This window comes from Salmo trutta, chromosome 31 (genome assembly GCF_901001165.1).
Source record: "Salmo trutta chromosome 31, fSalTru1.1, whole genome shotgun sequence".
Taxonomy (NCBI): domain Eukaryota; kingdom Metazoa; phylum Chordata; class Actinopteri; order Salmoniformes; family Salmonidae; genus Salmo; species Salmo trutta.
In genome coordinates this window covers 36,406,055-36,424,954 of record NC_042987.1, presented here as the reverse complement: position 1 = coordinate 36,424,954, position 18,900 = coordinate 36,406,055, and the positions used below count along the sequence as shown (strand labels likewise).

At 39.8% G+C, this 18,900-nt stretch overlaps 1 protein-coding gene across 1 annotated transcript; it reads left to right on the top strand.

Annotated features, from left to right (window-relative positions):
- Positions 1 to 97: 97 nt before the first annotated feature.
- On the top strand, positions 98 to 18,680 carry LOC115170130 (sodium/potassium-transporting ATPase subunit beta-3). The gene is made up of 7 exons (XM_029726448.1): positions 98 to 367; positions 7,411 to 7,539; positions 9,104 to 9,202; positions 9,825 to 10,018; positions 10,822 to 10,872; positions 13,281 to 13,367; positions 17,566 to 18,680. The coding sequence occupies exons 1-7, from the start codon at positions 250 to 252 to the stop codon at positions 17,731 to 17,733; spliced, it is 846 nt and encodes a 281-aa protein (XP_029582308.1). The 5' UTR covers positions 98 to 249; the 3' UTR covers positions 17,734 to 18,680.
- Positions 18,681 to 18,900: the final 220 nt, after the last annotated feature.

The following is an 18,900-nucleotide window of genomic DNA, read 5'->3' as shown; positions in this document are numbered from 1 at the left end:
GTAACCGTACCCGTACCGCATTGAGTAGCGGAGAGAGGCTGACGCTAGTTGCGGAAAACGTCACAGATTTTTTTCGCTTTTTTTAATTATTTTTTTTTTAAAACAGCAATCTTGCCTCACTCTGCCGCTGGACTCCATTCCAACAACTGATACAATCACCTACCGCCTACATCCCTGATTTCGCCTCATCCTATCGCCCGCTGTTCCTCGTATTTTTAATAAGGAAAAATACATCCCTAAATTTCCACCATGGCAAGCAACGAAGTCAAACCGACGGCGAAAGAGGATGAGAATGCTGGAAACTGGAAAGATTCCATCTTCAACCCGAGGACTGGGGAGTTTTGTGGGCGCACAGCGAAGAGCTGGGGTAAGAAAACCTGGACCGGGTCTTTAGTCATAGCCCACAGTCGAAAACCACATTTTTATGATTTATCAAATTGCAGGCTATTCAGTTTTGATGTACATGTTTTCACATATAGCCTAATAACGGATAGTAATATTATATAACATCCACCTATGCATTCATGGTCTCAATCATCTCAATCTATTTATGTCTAGTTGGTTTTGTATGTAGGTATGTATGTGTGTGGTGTGTGTGTGACAGCTTGTCCATTTCAGCTCTGATTAGCTCAAGACAGATAAATGAGACTAGCCCACCTGTATAAATAATAATTAGAGTCCAATACTCAGTCTATTTCCAATAGAGACCAATACTCAGTCTATTTCCAATACAGACCAATACTCAGTGTATTTCCAATACAGACCAATACTCAGTGTATTTCCAATACAGACCAATACTCAGTGTATTTCCAATACAGACCAATACTCAGTGTATTTCCAATACAGACCACAAGTAGCCATATAGGCTACAACTGAAATATGAGATAGAAGATGGGCCTATAATAATAATAATAATTGGTATGATAAACTATAAGCAAATGATATTCATTCTTAAGATCATAAATTAAATGATTGCTCCCTTCTCAGAACAATGTTATCAGAAATCAGCAATATCTGCTCTGTAGTGTACATCAGTGTAGTGTACATCAGTGTAGTGTACATCAGTGTGTGTGTGTGTGTGTGTGTGTGCCTGTGAATTCCCTGGAACAGACCAATTCATGACGATCTAACAGCCAGCTAGCATGATTATGTGAAGACCTTCACTTGTGTTACAGATGAGATACACTACCGACACACAAAGAACATATGGAAATAATATGTCGATTTCTCATTTATGGAATTTATATCCACGATTTTTATAGCAGTAGTCTATGGTGTCTTTGAAGATGGTGAGCAGAGCTTGCTCTATGGTAGCTAGCAGCTTGTACTGACCCTGTGCAGTGCTGTGGGATGCTTCTCTCTCACGCTGTCAGAACTCCTCCTCCCACTGCTACGGCAGTATGGCCGCCCACATTAGCATACTTGTCAAGGTCAAATGGCTTTCCCTGCCGGTGCATGATGGGAATGTATCGGAGGAGAGTGGAAGAGAGTAGGGAGAGGGTTTTTCAGTGGCTGGATGGGGGGGGACTGTGTAGAAGGTAGACCTAGTGTGATGACCAACCTGACTGTGTAGACTGTAGACCTAGTGTGATGACCAACCTGACTGTGTAGACTGTAGACCTAGTGTGGTGACCAACCTGACTGTGTAGACTGTAGACCTAGTGTGATGACCAACCTGACTGTGTAGACTGTAGACCTAGTGTGGTGACCAACCTGACTGTGTAGAATGTAGACCTAGTGTGGTGACCAACCTGACTGTGTAGACTGTAGACCTAGTGTGATGACCAACCTGACTGTGTAGACTGTAGACCTAGTGTGGTGACCAACCTGACTGTGTAGACTGTAGACCTAGTGTGATGACCAACCTGACTGTGTAGACTGTAGACCTAGTGTGGTGACCAACCTGACTGTGTAGACTGTAGACCTAGTGTGTGTGATGACCAACCTGACTGTGTAGAATGTAGACCTAGTGTGGTGACCAACCTGACTGTGTAGACTGTAGACCTAGTGTGATGACCAACCTGACTGTGTAGAATGTAGACCTAGTGTGGTGACCAACCTGACTGTGTAGACTGTAGACCTAGTGTGTGTGATGACCAACCTGACTGTGTAGACTGTAGACCTAGTGTGATGACCAACCTGACTGTGTAGACTGTAGACCTAGTGTGGTGACCAACCTGACTGTGTAGAATGTAGACCTAGTGTGATGACCAACCTGACTGTCTGTTTGTATGGTAGGTCTTCGTTCAATGGAATGCTTACACCCAATATAATATTATATTGGCTCTGCAATAAACATTCATATACATGAATAGGCATTAAAAACATAACATTTCTGCAGGGTTTGAATGATCTATTCATTATTGGGGATGGACTGGATCGATATTTATTTGTAATGCCGCATTCACCTCATGGGAGAGTGATCGGAAGAACGACTTGTCTACTTCGGAGGAACGACTTGGACCGTTCACGTGCTAGGAGCTCGGGAGGGAACGCAAGAACCATTCTGACCATTGACAGCCGAAATCACGGTCATGTTTGTTGCCATTTTTCAGTGGTGCCTGATGTCAAAGTTCATCATGTGGGATAGACCGGGGTCCAGAGATCATACCCCCGTTTCCTAGTCGTAATTACGAGTTGGAGGGGCGTTCATGTGTATTAGTCCCAGTAGGAAGGGCGTATTTCTGAGTTCCTGACATGACGTGAACACAGCATAAAGTTTATGCGGGTTCCCAGTTCCCAGCACCCATGGGCAGCCCTGTCATTTCATAAGGGTTCAGACTTGAACCTGTCAATCAAATTGCTAGGCTGTTCTGTCATCTTTGGTTATACTGCCTGTCATCATAAGAAAACAAAAACAACATAATGTTCAGACTTGAAATTGTTCCTCGTCTATCCTTGCTTACTCATCCAGTTCTTTACATGGAAAGCTGTCCTCATTGAAATTACTAATGTTTACTTGGATGAATGAAATAAAACACATTAATAAGGATGAATGACTAAAACACATTAATAAGGATGAATGACTAAAACACATTAATAAGGATGAATGATCTAAAACACATTAATAAGGATGAATGACTAAAACACATTAATAAGGATGAATGATCTAAAACACATTAATAAGGATGAATGATCTAAAACACATTAATAAGGATGAATTATCTAAAACACATTAATAAGGATTAATTATCTAAAACACATATGGAAGAATTATCTAAAACACATGAGGATGAATGATCTAAAACATGTATTCCCAAACAACGCCGTCGAGGCTACGCCAAATAAAAATGTGATTCACATTTAAAAAAATACAAATAAAATGAATAATATGTCTTCACATTTTCAAACAGTCCATTTATATTTTCCAACTGGGCTATACATTTAGGTGAGGTTTTTTTCTCGCCTGAGTAGCCTCTTTTCACTGCCAAAAATAAAATTAAACCATCTAGTGTTCAGAGAAATAACAACACAATGTCAAATACAGGTAGCCTAGTCAAATAGCTAACACCCAATTACATTAAACGTTACTCTCTTGCGGGAATTCCATTGACGGTCCGTATGTAGCCAAACGTAGCTACTGCTCATTCCGTTTGCTTGAAAATTGATAAATGGTTAAAGAAAGTAAGGCCGTGTCCATAGAGACACATACCAGCTCTACTGGTACTACTGCTACTACCAGCAGTACTACACCTGCACCTGTCGACGACACAAGTTGTTCTGCTTCCACGAGCACATCCAATGCTAGCATCAGTAATTCTACATTTGTTGTTAGCCCAGCTAGCATGGACACTGACAGTTGTGAATCTGATGCAGCAGAAGAGCTACTGCCCCCTTACCCGGGAAAGCACCGAACAACAGACAGGGATGTTGGACCATCGAAGAGGCGCAAATATGATGAGAACAACATTGATTTGGGGTTCACTTATATTGGGAGTAGTGCCTTTCCTCAGGCACAGTGTGTTATATGTGCAAAAGTACTATCTCACAACTCAATGAAACCTTCACTCTTGCGCAGACATTTAGAAACAAAACATGCCAAGTTGAAAAATAAGCCACAGGAGTTTTTTGAGTGAGAACTAAGACGACTTTCGAGTAGTAAGACATGTATAAAAGCAACAGATACCATTAATAAGAAGGGTCTAGAAGCGTCTTATATGGTGAGCTACTGAGTGGCTAGGACAGGCAAGCCCCATACTATTGTGGAGGACTTCATTCTTCCTGCTACCGTGGATATGGCTGGGACAATGCTGGGGGAAAAGGCCCAAAAACTATAAAGACAATGCCTTCATCAAACAACACTGTTTCACGACGCATCAGTGACATGGCAGAAGATGTTTTGAAACAATTACTGCTTCGCATACAAGCCAGTGAATTCTATTCGTTACAGCTGGTTGAGTCAACAGACGTGGCGGCCTGGCACAGCTCCTGGTATATGTCTGTTACATTTATGGGGGGTCAATTAAGGAAGACATCCTCTTCTGGAAACCAGGACAACAGGAAAGGATATTTTTAAAGTACTGGACAGCTTTGTGACATCAAATTGACTTTGGTGGTCAAGATGTGTTGGTATCAGTACTGATGGCGCTAAAGCCATGACAGGGAGACATAGTGGAGTGGTAACGCGCGTGCAAACAGTTGCTCCTGATGCCACTTGGGTTCACTGCAGCATCCACTTGCTGCCAAAGGAATGCCTGACAGCTTGAAAGACGTTTTGGACACTACAGTGAAAATGGTTAACTTTGTTAAAGCAAGGCCCCTGAACTCTCGTGTATTTTCTGCACTATGCAATGATATGGGCAGCGACCATGTAGCGCTTTTACAACATACAGAAGTGCGCTGGTTATCAAGGGGCAAAGTATTGACACGGTTTTTTTAAATTGAGAGACGAGCTTAAAGTTTTCTTTACTGACCATAATTTTCACTTGTCTGACCGCTTGCATGATGATGAGTGTCTCACACGACTGGCCTATCTGGGTGATGTTTTTTCTCACCTGAATGGTCTGAATCTAGGATTACAGGGACTCTCCGCATTATATTCAATGTGCGAGACAAAATTGAGGCTATGATTAAGAAGTTGGAGCTTTTCTCTGTCTGCATTAATAAGGACAACACACAGGTCTTTCCATCATTGTATGATTTTTTGTGTGCAAATGAACTCAAGCTTACGGACAACGTCAAATGTTATATAGCAAAGCACCTGAGTGAGTTGGGTGTGTAATTACTCAGGTACTTTCCCAAAATGGATGACACGAACAACTGGATTCGTTATCCCTTTCATGCCCTGCCTCCAGTCCACTTACCGATATCTGAACAAGAGAGCCTCATCGAAATTGCAACAAGCGGTTCTGTGAAAATTGAATTTATTCAAAGCCACTGCCAGATTTCTGGATAGAGCTGCGCTCAGAGTATCCTGCCTTGGCAAATCGCACTGATGCCCTTTGCAACCATGTACCTATGTGAGAGTGGATTCTCGGCCCTCAGTAGCATGAAAACAAAATACAGGCACAGACTGTGTGTGGAAAATGATTTAAGACAGACTCTCTCCAATACAACCCAACATTGCAGTTATGTGCATCCTTTCAAGCACACCCTTCTCATTAACCTGTGGTGAGTTATTCACAATTTTTGATGAACAAATAAGGTTTTATATGTAAGAAGGCTAAATAAAGAGCAACATTATTGATTATTATTATATTGCTATTTGTACCCTGGTCCTATAAGAGCTCTTTGTCACTTCCCACGAGCCGGGTTGTGACAAAACTCACACTCATTCTGATGTTTAACAAATGTATCATATAGTGTGTGTGTGTATGGCAGGCTTACAGTGTTGGCAAAAACAACATTTGAGAGCGCCCTGACCCTTGTGTTAGAGAGGGGTACGCAGCTGGAGGTTAAATGTTTGAAGGGGTACGGTACTATAAAACATTTGAGAACCACTGATCTACAACACATGAATAAGGATGAATGATATAAAACACATTAATAAGGATGAATGAAATAAAACACATTAATAAGGATGAATGAAATAAAACACATTAATAAGGATGAATGATCTACAACACATTAATAAGGATGAATGATATAAAACACATTAATAAGGATGAATGAAATAAAACACATTAATAAGGATGAATGAAATAAAACACATTAATAAGGATGAATGATCTACAACACATTAATAAGGATGAATGAAATAAAACACATTAATAAGGATGAATGATATAAAACACATTAATAAGGATGAATGAAATAAAACACATTAATAAGGATGAATGATATAAAACACATTAATAAGGATGAATGATGTAAAACACATTAATAAGGATGAATGAAATAAAACACATTAATAAGGATGAATGATATAAAACACATTAATAAGGATGAATGATGTAAAACACATTAATAAGGATGAATGATATAAAACACATTAATAAGGATGAATGATATAAAACACATTAATAAGGATGAATGAAATAAAACACATTAATAAGGATGAATGATCTACAACACATTAATAAGGATGAATGATATAAAACACAATAAGGATGAATGATCTACAACACATTAATAAGGATGAATGATATAAAACACATTAATAAGGATGAATGAAATAAAACACATTAATAAGGATGAATGATATAAAACACATTAATAAGGATGAATGAAATAAAACACATTAATAAGGATGAATGATATAAAACACATTAATAAGGATGAATGATGTAAAACACATTAATAAGGATGAATGAAATAAAACACATTAATAAGGATGAATGATATAAAACACATGAATAAGGATGAATGATATAAAACACAATAAGGATGAATGATCTACAACACATTAATAAGGATGAATGATATAAAACACATTAATAAGGATGAATGATATAAAACACATTAATAAAGATGAATGAAATAAAACACATTAATAAGGATGAATGAAATAAAACACATTAATAAGGATGAATGATATAAAACACATTAATAAGGATGAATGATGTAAAACACATTAATAAGGATGAATGAAATAAAACACATTAATAAGGATGAATGATATAAAACACATTAATAAGGATGAATGATATAAAACACATTAATAAGGATGAATGAAATAAAACACATTAATAAGGATGAATGATATAAAACACATTAATAAGGATGAATGATATAAAACACATTAATAAGGATGAATGATATAAAACACATTAATAAGCCAATATGCCAGAGGCAGTTCACCAAACGACCCTAGTATGATCAGATTTTTGTAGACCTAGCTTTTAGCTCTGAGGGCTAACACAGTGTGGAGTCGTGCTAATCTCTTCTCTCTCTCTCTCTCTCTCTCTCTCTCTCTCTCTCTCTCTCTCTCTCTCTCTCTCTCTCTCTCTCTCTCTCTCTCTCTGTCTCCAGGCCTCATCCTCCTGTTCTACCTGGTGTTCTATGCGTTCCTGGCTGGGATGTTTGTCCTCACCATTTGGGTCATGCTGCTGACGCTAGACGACTATGTGCCAAAGTACCGCGACCGGGTGCCACACCCAGGTAAGTAGCACCACAGGTAGATGATTTATTCAATCAACCAATCAACCAATCAACCAACCAACCAACCAATCAACCAACCAATCAATCAATCAACCAATCAACCAACCAATAAATCAATCAACCAACCAACCAATAAATCTAATAACCAATCAACCAACCAATCAATCAACCAACCAATCAACCAATCAATCAACCAACCAATCAATCAACCAACCAATCAATCAATCAACCAACCAACCAACCAATAAATCTAATAACCAATCAACCAACCAATCAATCAATCAATCAACCAACCAATAAATCAATCAACCAACCAACCAATAAATCTAATAACCAATCAACCAACCAATCAACCAACCAATCAATCAACCAACCAACCAACCAACCAATAAATCTAATAACCAATCAATCAGTCAGTCAGTCAATCAATCCACCAACCAATCATTAAATTGATCAGATTGGAAGAATATTGATTATTGGGAGATTAGAGCACAGGGTCATTCTGAGGGAAACGAATATCCAAGAAGTGCTGTATTTTGTTGATTTTGAGCCCAAATTCTGTCGGTTCAGGACAGGTAGTCAGCTTTTTAAAACCTGAGAAACCTGTGGACTGCTATTGGTCAATATTGCCCAGTAGGCACTATACTATACGGCTGCTGTTGAATAATGGGATTTCTGGTATGAACTGTCATGGTAATGGCCAAACTCTTTATACACTTTATTTAAAGGCTACCTATGAATATGTTATGAACGGGTTATGAATGTGTTATGTATAGGTTATGAATGTGGTATGTATGGGTTATGAATGTGTTATGTACAGGTTAGGAATGTGGTATGTATGGGTTATGAATGTGTTATGTATGGGTTATGAATGTGTATGTATGGGTTATGAATGTGGTATGTATGGGTTATGAATGTGTTATGTATGGGTTATGAATGTGTTATGTATGGGTTATGAATGTGTATGTATGGGTTATGAATGTGTTATCTATGGGTTATGAATGTGGTGTGTATGGGTTATGAATGTGTTATGTATGGGTTATGAATGTGTTTGTATGGGTTATGAATGTGGTATGTATGGGTTATGAATGTGGTATGTATGGGTTATGAATGTGTTATGTATGGGTTATGAATGTGTATGTATGGGTTATGAATGTGGTATGTATGGGTTATGAATGTGTTTGTATGGGTTATGAATGTGCTATGTATGGGTTATGAATGTGTTATGTATGGGTTATGAATGTGGTATGTATGGGTTATGAATGTGTTATGTATGGGTTATGAATGTGGTATGTATGGGTTATGAATGTGTTATGTATGGGTTATGAATGTGGTATGTATGGGTTATGAATGTGTTATGAATGGATTATGAATGTGTTATGTATGGTTATGAATGGGTTATGAAGCCCTTATGTAGGTATATTTCAAATGAAGTGTTAATGGGTTTACCACACAACATTGGTGACCCTGATTTCTGTGTTAGTGGATTTAACTATGTTTCACCATGTAGTTTTGATGACCCTGAAGGAAGTTGTGATCTCATACTGTACCCTCTGTCCCTTAGGATTGGTCATCCGGCCAAAGCAATTGGACATGCTGTTTAACAGATCACAACCTCTCCAGTTCAACACGTATGTCCAGACCTTAGAGTCTTACCTGCAACGTGAGTTTTAGTCTGTTATCTTGTCTCCTTGCAAAATCTGTGCCCCTTCTCTCTCTCTCTCTCTCTCTCTCTCTCTCGCTCTCTCTCTAACTCGCCTTCTTTCTCTCTCTCTATTTCTCTCTCTCTTTCTCTCTCTCTCTCGCTTTCTCTCTCTTTCTCTCTCTCTCTTTCTCTCTCTCTCTCTCTCTCGCTCTCTCTCTCTCTCTCTCTAACTCACCTTCTTTCTCTCTCTCTCTCTCTCTCTCTCTTTCTCTCTTTCTCTCTCTCTTTCTCTCTCTTTCTCTCTCTCTCTTTCTCTCTCTCTCTCTCTCGCTCTCCTGATCTTTCTCTCTCTCTCTTTCTCAATTGTAAATGTTCTTTTCAATAAGAGATACAGAGATACAATGTTGCCATGTAGTTCAGTGACACACAATTCAATCAAAGCATATGGGGATGGTTAAAACTAGCATGAAATGATACGTTAACAATTACACATACAAAATATCAGTAGAGGAACAAACATCAAAATGTTTGAAGGTCAATCATCTGTGCATGAACGAACAAAATGTGTCAAAAGAAACACTTTGCTGTCTGGGTCGTCGACAGAAATGAAAACAAATCTGTGGTTATTGTCTTTTCTCAGAGTACAATGACACGGAGCAGGAGAGGAATGAGGCGTGCGCGGCGGGGGTCTACTTTGAGCAGGAGGGAGAGGTGGGCGAGCAGAGGAAGGCCTGTCAGTTCAAGAGGAGCTCTCTGAGCCGCTGCTCCGGCCTGTCCGACTCCACCTTCGGTTATGCTGAGGGGAGACCATGTGTCCTCCTCAAAATGAATAGGGTACCTCCTCCTTTTCCCTCTTGTCTTTGGATACATGGTTGTGACCCTAATTATCTTGCCATTCCAAAGTGTGTACTTACACACTGTCATGGATTAAAGCATTGGATTGGTGTAAGTATTGGCTGGATGGAGTTTCTACCATTGTTCAATCCATGACTGGGAGTGTCCAAGTGCACATTTTGGGAAAATGGTAGAGAATTGGGAGGAAGCCAAGACTCTTTCCTTGGATGCATGTAATTGAAGTCAATACAGTTGGGTCCTAATGAAGTGCACATTGGATAAGTGCAGACCACAGGAGATTGGTGGCACCTTAATTGTGTAGGACGGGCTCGTGGTAATGGCTGGAGCGGAATCAGTAGAACGGTATCAAATACATCAAACACATGGTTTCCATGGTTTCCATGTGTTTGATGCCATTCCATTCGTTCCGTTCCATTATTATGGGCTGTCCTCCCCTCAGCAGCCTCCACTGGTTCAGACCCAATTAAATTCAGGGCAGTGCTGTCCAGTTCACCAGTCCCAATTGAAATTCATTTTTTCAGTGGACACATTCACAAGAGCCTCGAGCTATTGTACTTATCAGTAGATGACATGTATCAATAGGTGACATTAGCCCATAGTTATTTTCATTTGCTTCTCTCTGTTGTCATTCTGTATTAGTGTGTTTTACAGTCTTATTCTTGTCTGTGTTTCTATATCATTGGATTACTCAGAGTAGACCACATAATATCGGTTTTAATGTGCCAATTGTCTTATTGCGGCTCTCTGATTGGTTGATTGGTTAATTGGTGTTCCATTCACAGATCATTGGGCTGAAGCCGCGTGGAGATCCCTATGTTAACTGCACGGCAAAGGTAATGTCATCAGGATTTCAGTATGTGTGTTTTTGAAGAACAATCTGGTTACATTTATAGCATTTTATGTTATTTATTGTTTATGTTGATATTTGTGTGTACTTTTTTCCTGATTTGGTTGGATTTTTTGTTTTTCTGCATGCTTCCAGTTGAAGCTTTAGGGTAAGCTTAGCGATGTGTAAGTGTCTAACTTTATTTTCTAAACTATTACAATGTGGAAAGGACTTACAGGGTTGTTTTGTTATCCCAGTCTCTTTTCCATATGTTGATCCTGTGTGATGCAGTATACTGGTTTTATTATAGGAACCTTATAGAACCTTTCAATGGCTACACGGACTATTAGCATTGTGTGCCCCCTCCCCTCCCCAACCCCTCTTTTACGCTGCTGCTACTCTCTGTTTACCATATATGCATAGTCACTTTAACTATACATTCATGTACATACTACCTCAATAGGTCCGACCAACCACTGCCCCCGCACATTGGCTAACCGGGCTATCTGCATTGGATCCCGCCACCCACCACCCGCCAACCCCTCTCTTACGCTATTGCTACTCTCTGTTCATCATATATGCATAGTCACTTTAACTATATATATATATATATATATTTATATATATATATATATATTTTTTTTTTAAATATATATATATATATTTCACCTTTATTTAACCAGGTAGTCTAGTTGAGAACAAGTTCTCATTTACAACTGCGACCTGGCCAAGATAAAGCAAAGCAGTGTGACACAGACAACAACACAGAGTTACACATGGAATAAACAATAAACAAGCCAATAACACAATAAACAAGTCAATGACACAGTAGAAAAAAGAAAGTCTATATACAGTGTGTGCAAAAGGCATGAGGAGGTAGGCAATAAATAGGCCATAGTAGCAAATAGTTACAATTTAGCAGATTAACACTGGAGTGATACATGAGCAAATGATGATGTGCATGTAGAAATACTGGTGTGCAAAAGAGCAGAAAAGTAAATAAAATAAAAACAGTATGGGGATGAGGTAGGTAGATTGGGTGGGCAATTTACAGATGGACTATGTGCAGCTGCAGCGATCGGTTAGCAGCTCAGGTAGCTGATGTTTAAAGTTGGTGAGGGAAATAAAAGTCTCCAACTTCAGCGATTTTTGCAATTCGTTCCAGTCACTGGCAGCAGAGAACTGGAAGGAAAGGCAGCCAAATGAGGTGTTGGCTTTGAGGATGACCAGTGAGATATACCTGCTGGAACGTGTGCTACGGGTGGGTGTTGTTATCGTGACCAGTGAGCTGAGATAAGGCGGAGCTTTACCTAGCATAGACTTATAGATGACCTGGAGCCAGTGGGTCTGGCGACGAATATGTAGCGAGGGCCAGCCGACTAGAGCATACAGGTCGCAGTGGTGGGTGGTATAAGGTGATTTGGTAACAAAACGGATGGCACTGTGATAGACTGCATCCAGTTTGCTGAGTGGAGTATTGGAAGCTATTTTGTAGATGACATCGCCGAAGTCGAGGATCGGTAGGATAGTCAGTTTTACTAGGGTAAGTTTGGCGGCGTAAGTGAAGGAGGCTTTGTTGCTACCTCAATGTACATACTACCTCAATCAGCCCGACTAACCAGTGCCTGTATGTAGCCTCACTACTGTCATAGCCTCGCTACTGTATATAGCCTCACTACTGTCATAGCCTCGCTACTGTATATAGCCTCGCTAATGTTATTTTTCACAGTTTTTTTACTGTTATTTTTATTTCATTACTTACCTATTGTTCACCTAATACCTTTTTTGCACTGTTGGTTAGAGCCTATAAGTAAGCATTTCACTGTAAGTCTACAGCTGTTGCATTCGGCACACGTGACAAATAAACTTTGATTTGTTATAATCAAACCTTTTAGAATGTTCCAGTGTTAATATTATAAGACCTGGCTAAAGAGTCTGATCTCTCACAGACCCCAGAAAGAGCAGCTGTTGCTTAATGTAACAGCTAATGGCGTTACAGTACAGTGTATGCAGCATAAGGAATATTTCCAATTCTTAGATCATGTATTATTCTTACATACTCATATGGACTTGTGAAGATCTGAAAAGATTGGATAGGTGTGAGCAATATGGCAAAAATGCCACATAGTAGAGGGCAAAGTGTAGCTTGTAGCTATTACCATAATACCGACTATATGTACCTATCAGAGGAGGCCGTCTTCCTAAAGCTCCTCCCACCAGTAGAGCTATTACCATAATACCTACTCTATATACCTATCAGAGGAGGCCGTCTTCCTAAAGCTCCTCCCACCAGCCTCCTCTGATAGCTGTCCAACCCTTTCAGATCAAGTCCTTAGCCTAACGGTCCGTTTGGATAGGATAGACATATTCTTGCTTTTGACTATTATACTTTCTCTTCCTCCTTTTCCCCTTCAGAGGGACAACCCCATACAGATGCAGTACTTCCCCAGTGAGGGACGCTTCGATAAAATGTACTTCCCTTACTACGGCAACAAACTTCATGTAAGTTTGGGTCAAAGGTCAATATATGTCCATTTCTGATGTCTTGTCATACTGGTTTGTTGGTGCTTTATGGGAAAGCATTATTGTACAATGATGCAAGAATTTGGAAGACTGTTGGATGGACGTGTGAGATATTCAACAGTCCATGTTGATGAGATATTCAACCGTCCATGTTGATGAGATATTCAACAGTCCATGTTGATGAGATATTCAACAGTCCATGTTGATGAGATATTCAACAGTCCATGTTGATGAGATATTCAACAGTCCATGTTGATGAGATATTCAACAGTCCATGTTGATGAGATATTCAACAGTCCGTGTTGATGAGATATTCAACCGTCCGTGTTGATGAGATATTCAACAGTCCGTGTTGATGAGATATTCAACAGTCCGTGTTGATGAGATATTCAACAGTCCGTGTTGATGAGATATTCAACAGTCCGTGTTGATGAGATATTCAACAGTCCATGTTGATGAGATATTCAACAGTCCATGTTGATGAGATATTCAACAGTCCATGTTGATGAGATATTCAACAGTCCATGTTGATGAGATATTCAACAGTCCATGTTGATGAGATATTCAACAGTCCATGTTGATGAGATATTCAACAGTCCGTGTTGATGAGATATTCAACCGTCCGTGTTGATGAGATATTCAACAGTCCGTGTTGATGAGATATTCAACCGTCCATGTTGATGAGATATTCAACCGTCCATGTTGATGAGATATTCAACAGTCCATGTTGATGAGATATTCAACAGTCCATGTTGATGAGATATTCAACAGTCCATGTTGATGAGATATTCAACCGTCCATGTTGATGAGATATTCAACCGTCCATGTTGATGAGATATTCAACAGTCCATGTTGATGAGATATTCAACAGTCCATGTTGATGAGATATTCAACCGTCCATGTTGATGAGATATTCAACAGTCCATGTTGGTGAGATATTCAACAGTCCATGTTGATGAGATATTCAACAGTCCATGTTGATGAGATATTCAACCGTCCATGTTGATGAGATATTCAACAGTCCATGTTGATGAGATATTCAACAGTCCATGTTGATGAGATATTCAACAGTCCATGTTGATGAGATATTCAACAGTCCATGTTGATGAGATATTCAACAGTCCATGTTGATGAGATATTCAACAGTCCATGTTGATGAGATATTCAACAGTCCATGTTGGTGAGATATTCAACAGTCCATGTTGATGAGATATTCAACAGTCCATGTTGGTGAGATATTCAACCGTCCGTGTTGATGAGATATTCAACCGTCCGTGTTGATGAGATATTCAACAGTCCATGTTGATGAGATATTCAACAGTCCGTGTTGATGAGATATTCAACCGTCCGTGTTGATGAGATATTCAACAGTCCGTGTTGATGAGATATTCAACAGTCCATGTTGATGAGATATTCAACCGTCCATGTTGATGAGATATTCAACAGTCCATGTTGATGAGATATTCAACAGTCCATGTTGATGAGATATTCAACAGTCCATGTTGATGAGATATTCAACCGTCCGTGTTGATGAGATATTCAACAGTCCTTGTTGATGAGATATTCAACAGTCCATGTTGATGAGATATTCAACAGTCCATGTTGATGAGATATTCAACCGTCCGTGTTGATGAGATATTCAACCGTCCGTGTTGATGAGATATTCAACCGTCCGTGTTGATGAGATATTCAACAGTCCATGTTGATGAGATATTCAACAGTCCATGTTGATGAGATATTCAACCGTCCGTGTTGATGAGATATTCAACAGTCCATGTTGGTGAGATATTCAACCGTCCTTGTTGATGAGATATTCAACCGTCCGTGTTGATGAGATTTTCAACCGTCCGTGTTGATGAGATATTCAACAGTCCGTGTTGATGAGATATTCAACAGTCCGTGTTGATGAGATATTCAACCGTCCGTGTTGATGAGATATTCAACCGTCCGTGTTGATGAGATATTCAACAGTCCTTGTTGGTGAGATATTCAACCGTCCGTGTTGATGAGATATTCAACCGTCCGTGTTGATGAGATATTCAACCGTCCGTGTTGATGAGATATTCAACAGTCCATGTTGATGAGATATTCAACAGTCCGTGTTGATGAGATATTCAACCGTCCGTGTTGATGAGATATTCAACCGTCCGTGTTGATGAGATATTCAACCGTCCGTGTTAGTGAGATATTCAACAGTCCGTGTTGATGAGATATTCAACCGTCCGTGTTGGTGAGATATTCAGCAGTCCGTGTTGATGAGATATTCAACAGTCCGTGTTGATGAGATATTCAACAGTCCATGTTGATGAGATATTCAACAGTCCATGTTGATGAGATATTCAACAGTCCATGTTGATGAGATATTCAACAGTCCATGTTGATGAGATATTCAACAGTCCATGTTGATGAGATATTCAACAGTCCATGTTGATGAGATATTCAACAGTCCATGTTGGTGAGATTTTCAACAGTCCATGTTGATGAGATATTCAACAGTCCATGTTGGTGAGATATTCAACCGTCCGTGTTGATGAGATATTCAACAGTCCATGTTGATGAGATATTCAACAGTCCATGTTGATGAGATATTCAACAGTCCGTGTTGATGAGATATTCAACAGTCCGTGTTGATGAGATATTCAACCGTCCGTGTTGATGAGATATTCAACAGTCCATGTTGATGAGATATTCAACAGTCCATGTTGATGAGATATTCAACCGTCCATGTTGATGAGATATTCAACAGTCCATGTTGATGAGATATTCAACAGTCCATGTTGATGAGATATTCAACAGTCCATGTTGATGAGATATTCAACCGTCCGTGTTGATGAGATATTCAACAGTCCTTGTTGATGAGATATTCAACAGTCCGTGTTGATGAGATATTCAACAGTCCATGTTGATGAGATATTCAACCGTCCGTGTTGATGAGATATTCAACCGTCCGTGTTGATGAGATATTCAACAGTCCTTGTTGATGAGATATTCAACAGTCCATGTTGATGAGATATTCAACAGTCCGTGTTGATGAGATATTCAACAGTCCATGTTGATGAGATATTCAACAGTCCATGTTGATGAGATATTCAACAGTCCATGTTGATGAGATATTCAACAGTCCATGTTGATGAGATATTCAACAGTCCATGTTGATGAGATATTCAACAGTCCATGTTGATGAGATATTCAACAGTCCGTGTTGATGAGATATTCAACAGTCCATGTTGATGAGATATTCAACCGTCCATGTTGATGAGATATTCAACCGTCCATATTCAACCGTCCATGTTGATGAGATATTCAACCGTCCATGTTGATGAGATATTCAACAGTCCATGTTGATGAGATATTCAACAGTCCATGTTGATGAGATATTCAACAGTCCATGTTGATGAGATATTCAACAGTCCATGTTGATGAGATATTCAACAGTCCATGTTGATGAGATATTCAACAGTCGATGTTGATGAGATATTCAACCGTCCATGTTGATGAGATATTCAACAGTCCATGTTGGTGAGATATTCAACAGTCCATGTTGATGAGATATTCAACAGTCCATGTTGGTGAGATATTCAACAGTCCATGTTGATGAGATATTCAACCGTCCATGTTGATGAGATATTCAACCGTCCATGTTGATGAGATATTCAACAGTCCATGTTGATGAGATATTCAACAGTCCATGTTGATGAGATATTCAACAGTCCATGTTGGTGAGATATTCAACAGTCCATGTTGATGAGATATTCAACAGTCCATGTTGATGAGATATTCAACAGTCCGTGTTGGTGAGATATTCAACAGTCCATGTTGGTGAGATATTCAACAGTCCATGTTGATGAGATATTCAACAGTCCATGTTGATGAGATATTCAACAGTCCATGTTGATGAGATATTCAACCGTCCATGTTGATGAGATATTCAACCGTCCATGTTGATGAGATATTCAACAGTCCGTGTTGGTGAGATATTCAACAGTCCGTGTTGGTCAGTGATCTTCTGTTTTTCCTTCCACTACTTATTTTCTTTCCTACCCTATTCCACTCCCTATTTTTCCTCTCTCTCTCTCTCTCTCTCTCTCTCTCGTTCCCTTCTCCTTTCTCTCTGTCTCTTTCTACTTCCACCCCCGTCCCAACTCTCTTCTTCTCACCCTCTACCCTCTGTCTGTAGGAGAGGTATGTGCAGCCTGTGGTTGCTGTTAAGCTGTTGCTGAACAAGGTGGACTACAACACAGAGCTGACCATCGAATGCCGGATTGAGGGGTCCGACCTGCGCAACAACGACGACCGAGACAAGTTCCTGGGCCGCGTCACCTTCCGAATCACAGTCAAAGAGTAGGGAGTAGTGAGGAGGAGACTAGTGTGGAGAAATGTGGTTCTTCCTCCTCCCGGAAGATTCCTGGTAGAATAAGATAGGCCTAATTCCAAACCAATCCCTCCACCCTCACTCCATATACTAGGCGAGGGACATTCAAATCTGGTCTTTTTCATATCACCTTGGTAGTTCATTGATTCACCAGATAATCTACTCACCTGTTGTTACAGGTCCGTCTCTAGTTAGGCGGGATGGGGAAGGATTAAAACCAGCAGTTCTGTGAACCCTGAATTCTCGATTTGAGTACCCTTCTCTTAGGCTCTTGACTCCATCTTGTATTTCTGATAGGGTTGGATATGTGTAAGCATAGCAAGAGTGCTAGATGAAGCAATTATCATATCATAGCTGATGCCAATCCATTCATTTCAGATCTACAGTGCATCACACCCAAAAAGGGCCTAGACTAGTGCCTACAAATGTAGGATCTTAATTTGATTAGTCTTTCGTTGCTGAGAATTTAGCAGGAAATGTAAACAAAGATTTCTAAAGTTTGTCATTTCCACTGAAATTTCCGACTTGATTTGCCCTTAACGAAAAGTGTATCCAGCCATACAAAAATTCCATTAATTATAATCCACATAATAAGTCACATTTTCCTGTTGCTGCAGGATTATCTTCCTGCTGTAGCAAACTGGCTCAAATTAAGATCCTACATCTGTGATGGTAGGGGGTGAGAGATTGGTGTGAGATTGGATCAAAGGATAGGGTAGAGATGTCATCAATTTTCAACTATCTCCTGGAAAAAGCGTTAATCGTGCCAAATTTAATGGAACATCTAGTTCCCTTGTTTACTTCTATGTTTACTCTATTACAGGCCTGGGCAACTCCAGTCCCCGAGGGGCTGATTAGTGTCACACTTTTGCCCCATTCCCAGCTAAAACACCTGACTCCAATAATCAACTAATCATGATATTCACTTAAAAATGAGTTTAAATCAGGTGTGTTTGCTAGGGATGGGGGGAAAAGTGTAATACCAATCAGGCCCCCAAGGACTGGAGTTGCTCAGGCCTGCTCTAGTATGACATCATCTTTGTCTTCTCTTTCATGATGTCATTCTAGCAGGAGTCTTTTCACGAATCACCAATCTAACGGCCATCAGACCCTTCAATTAGTCGGCTTTTGTTGTCTGAC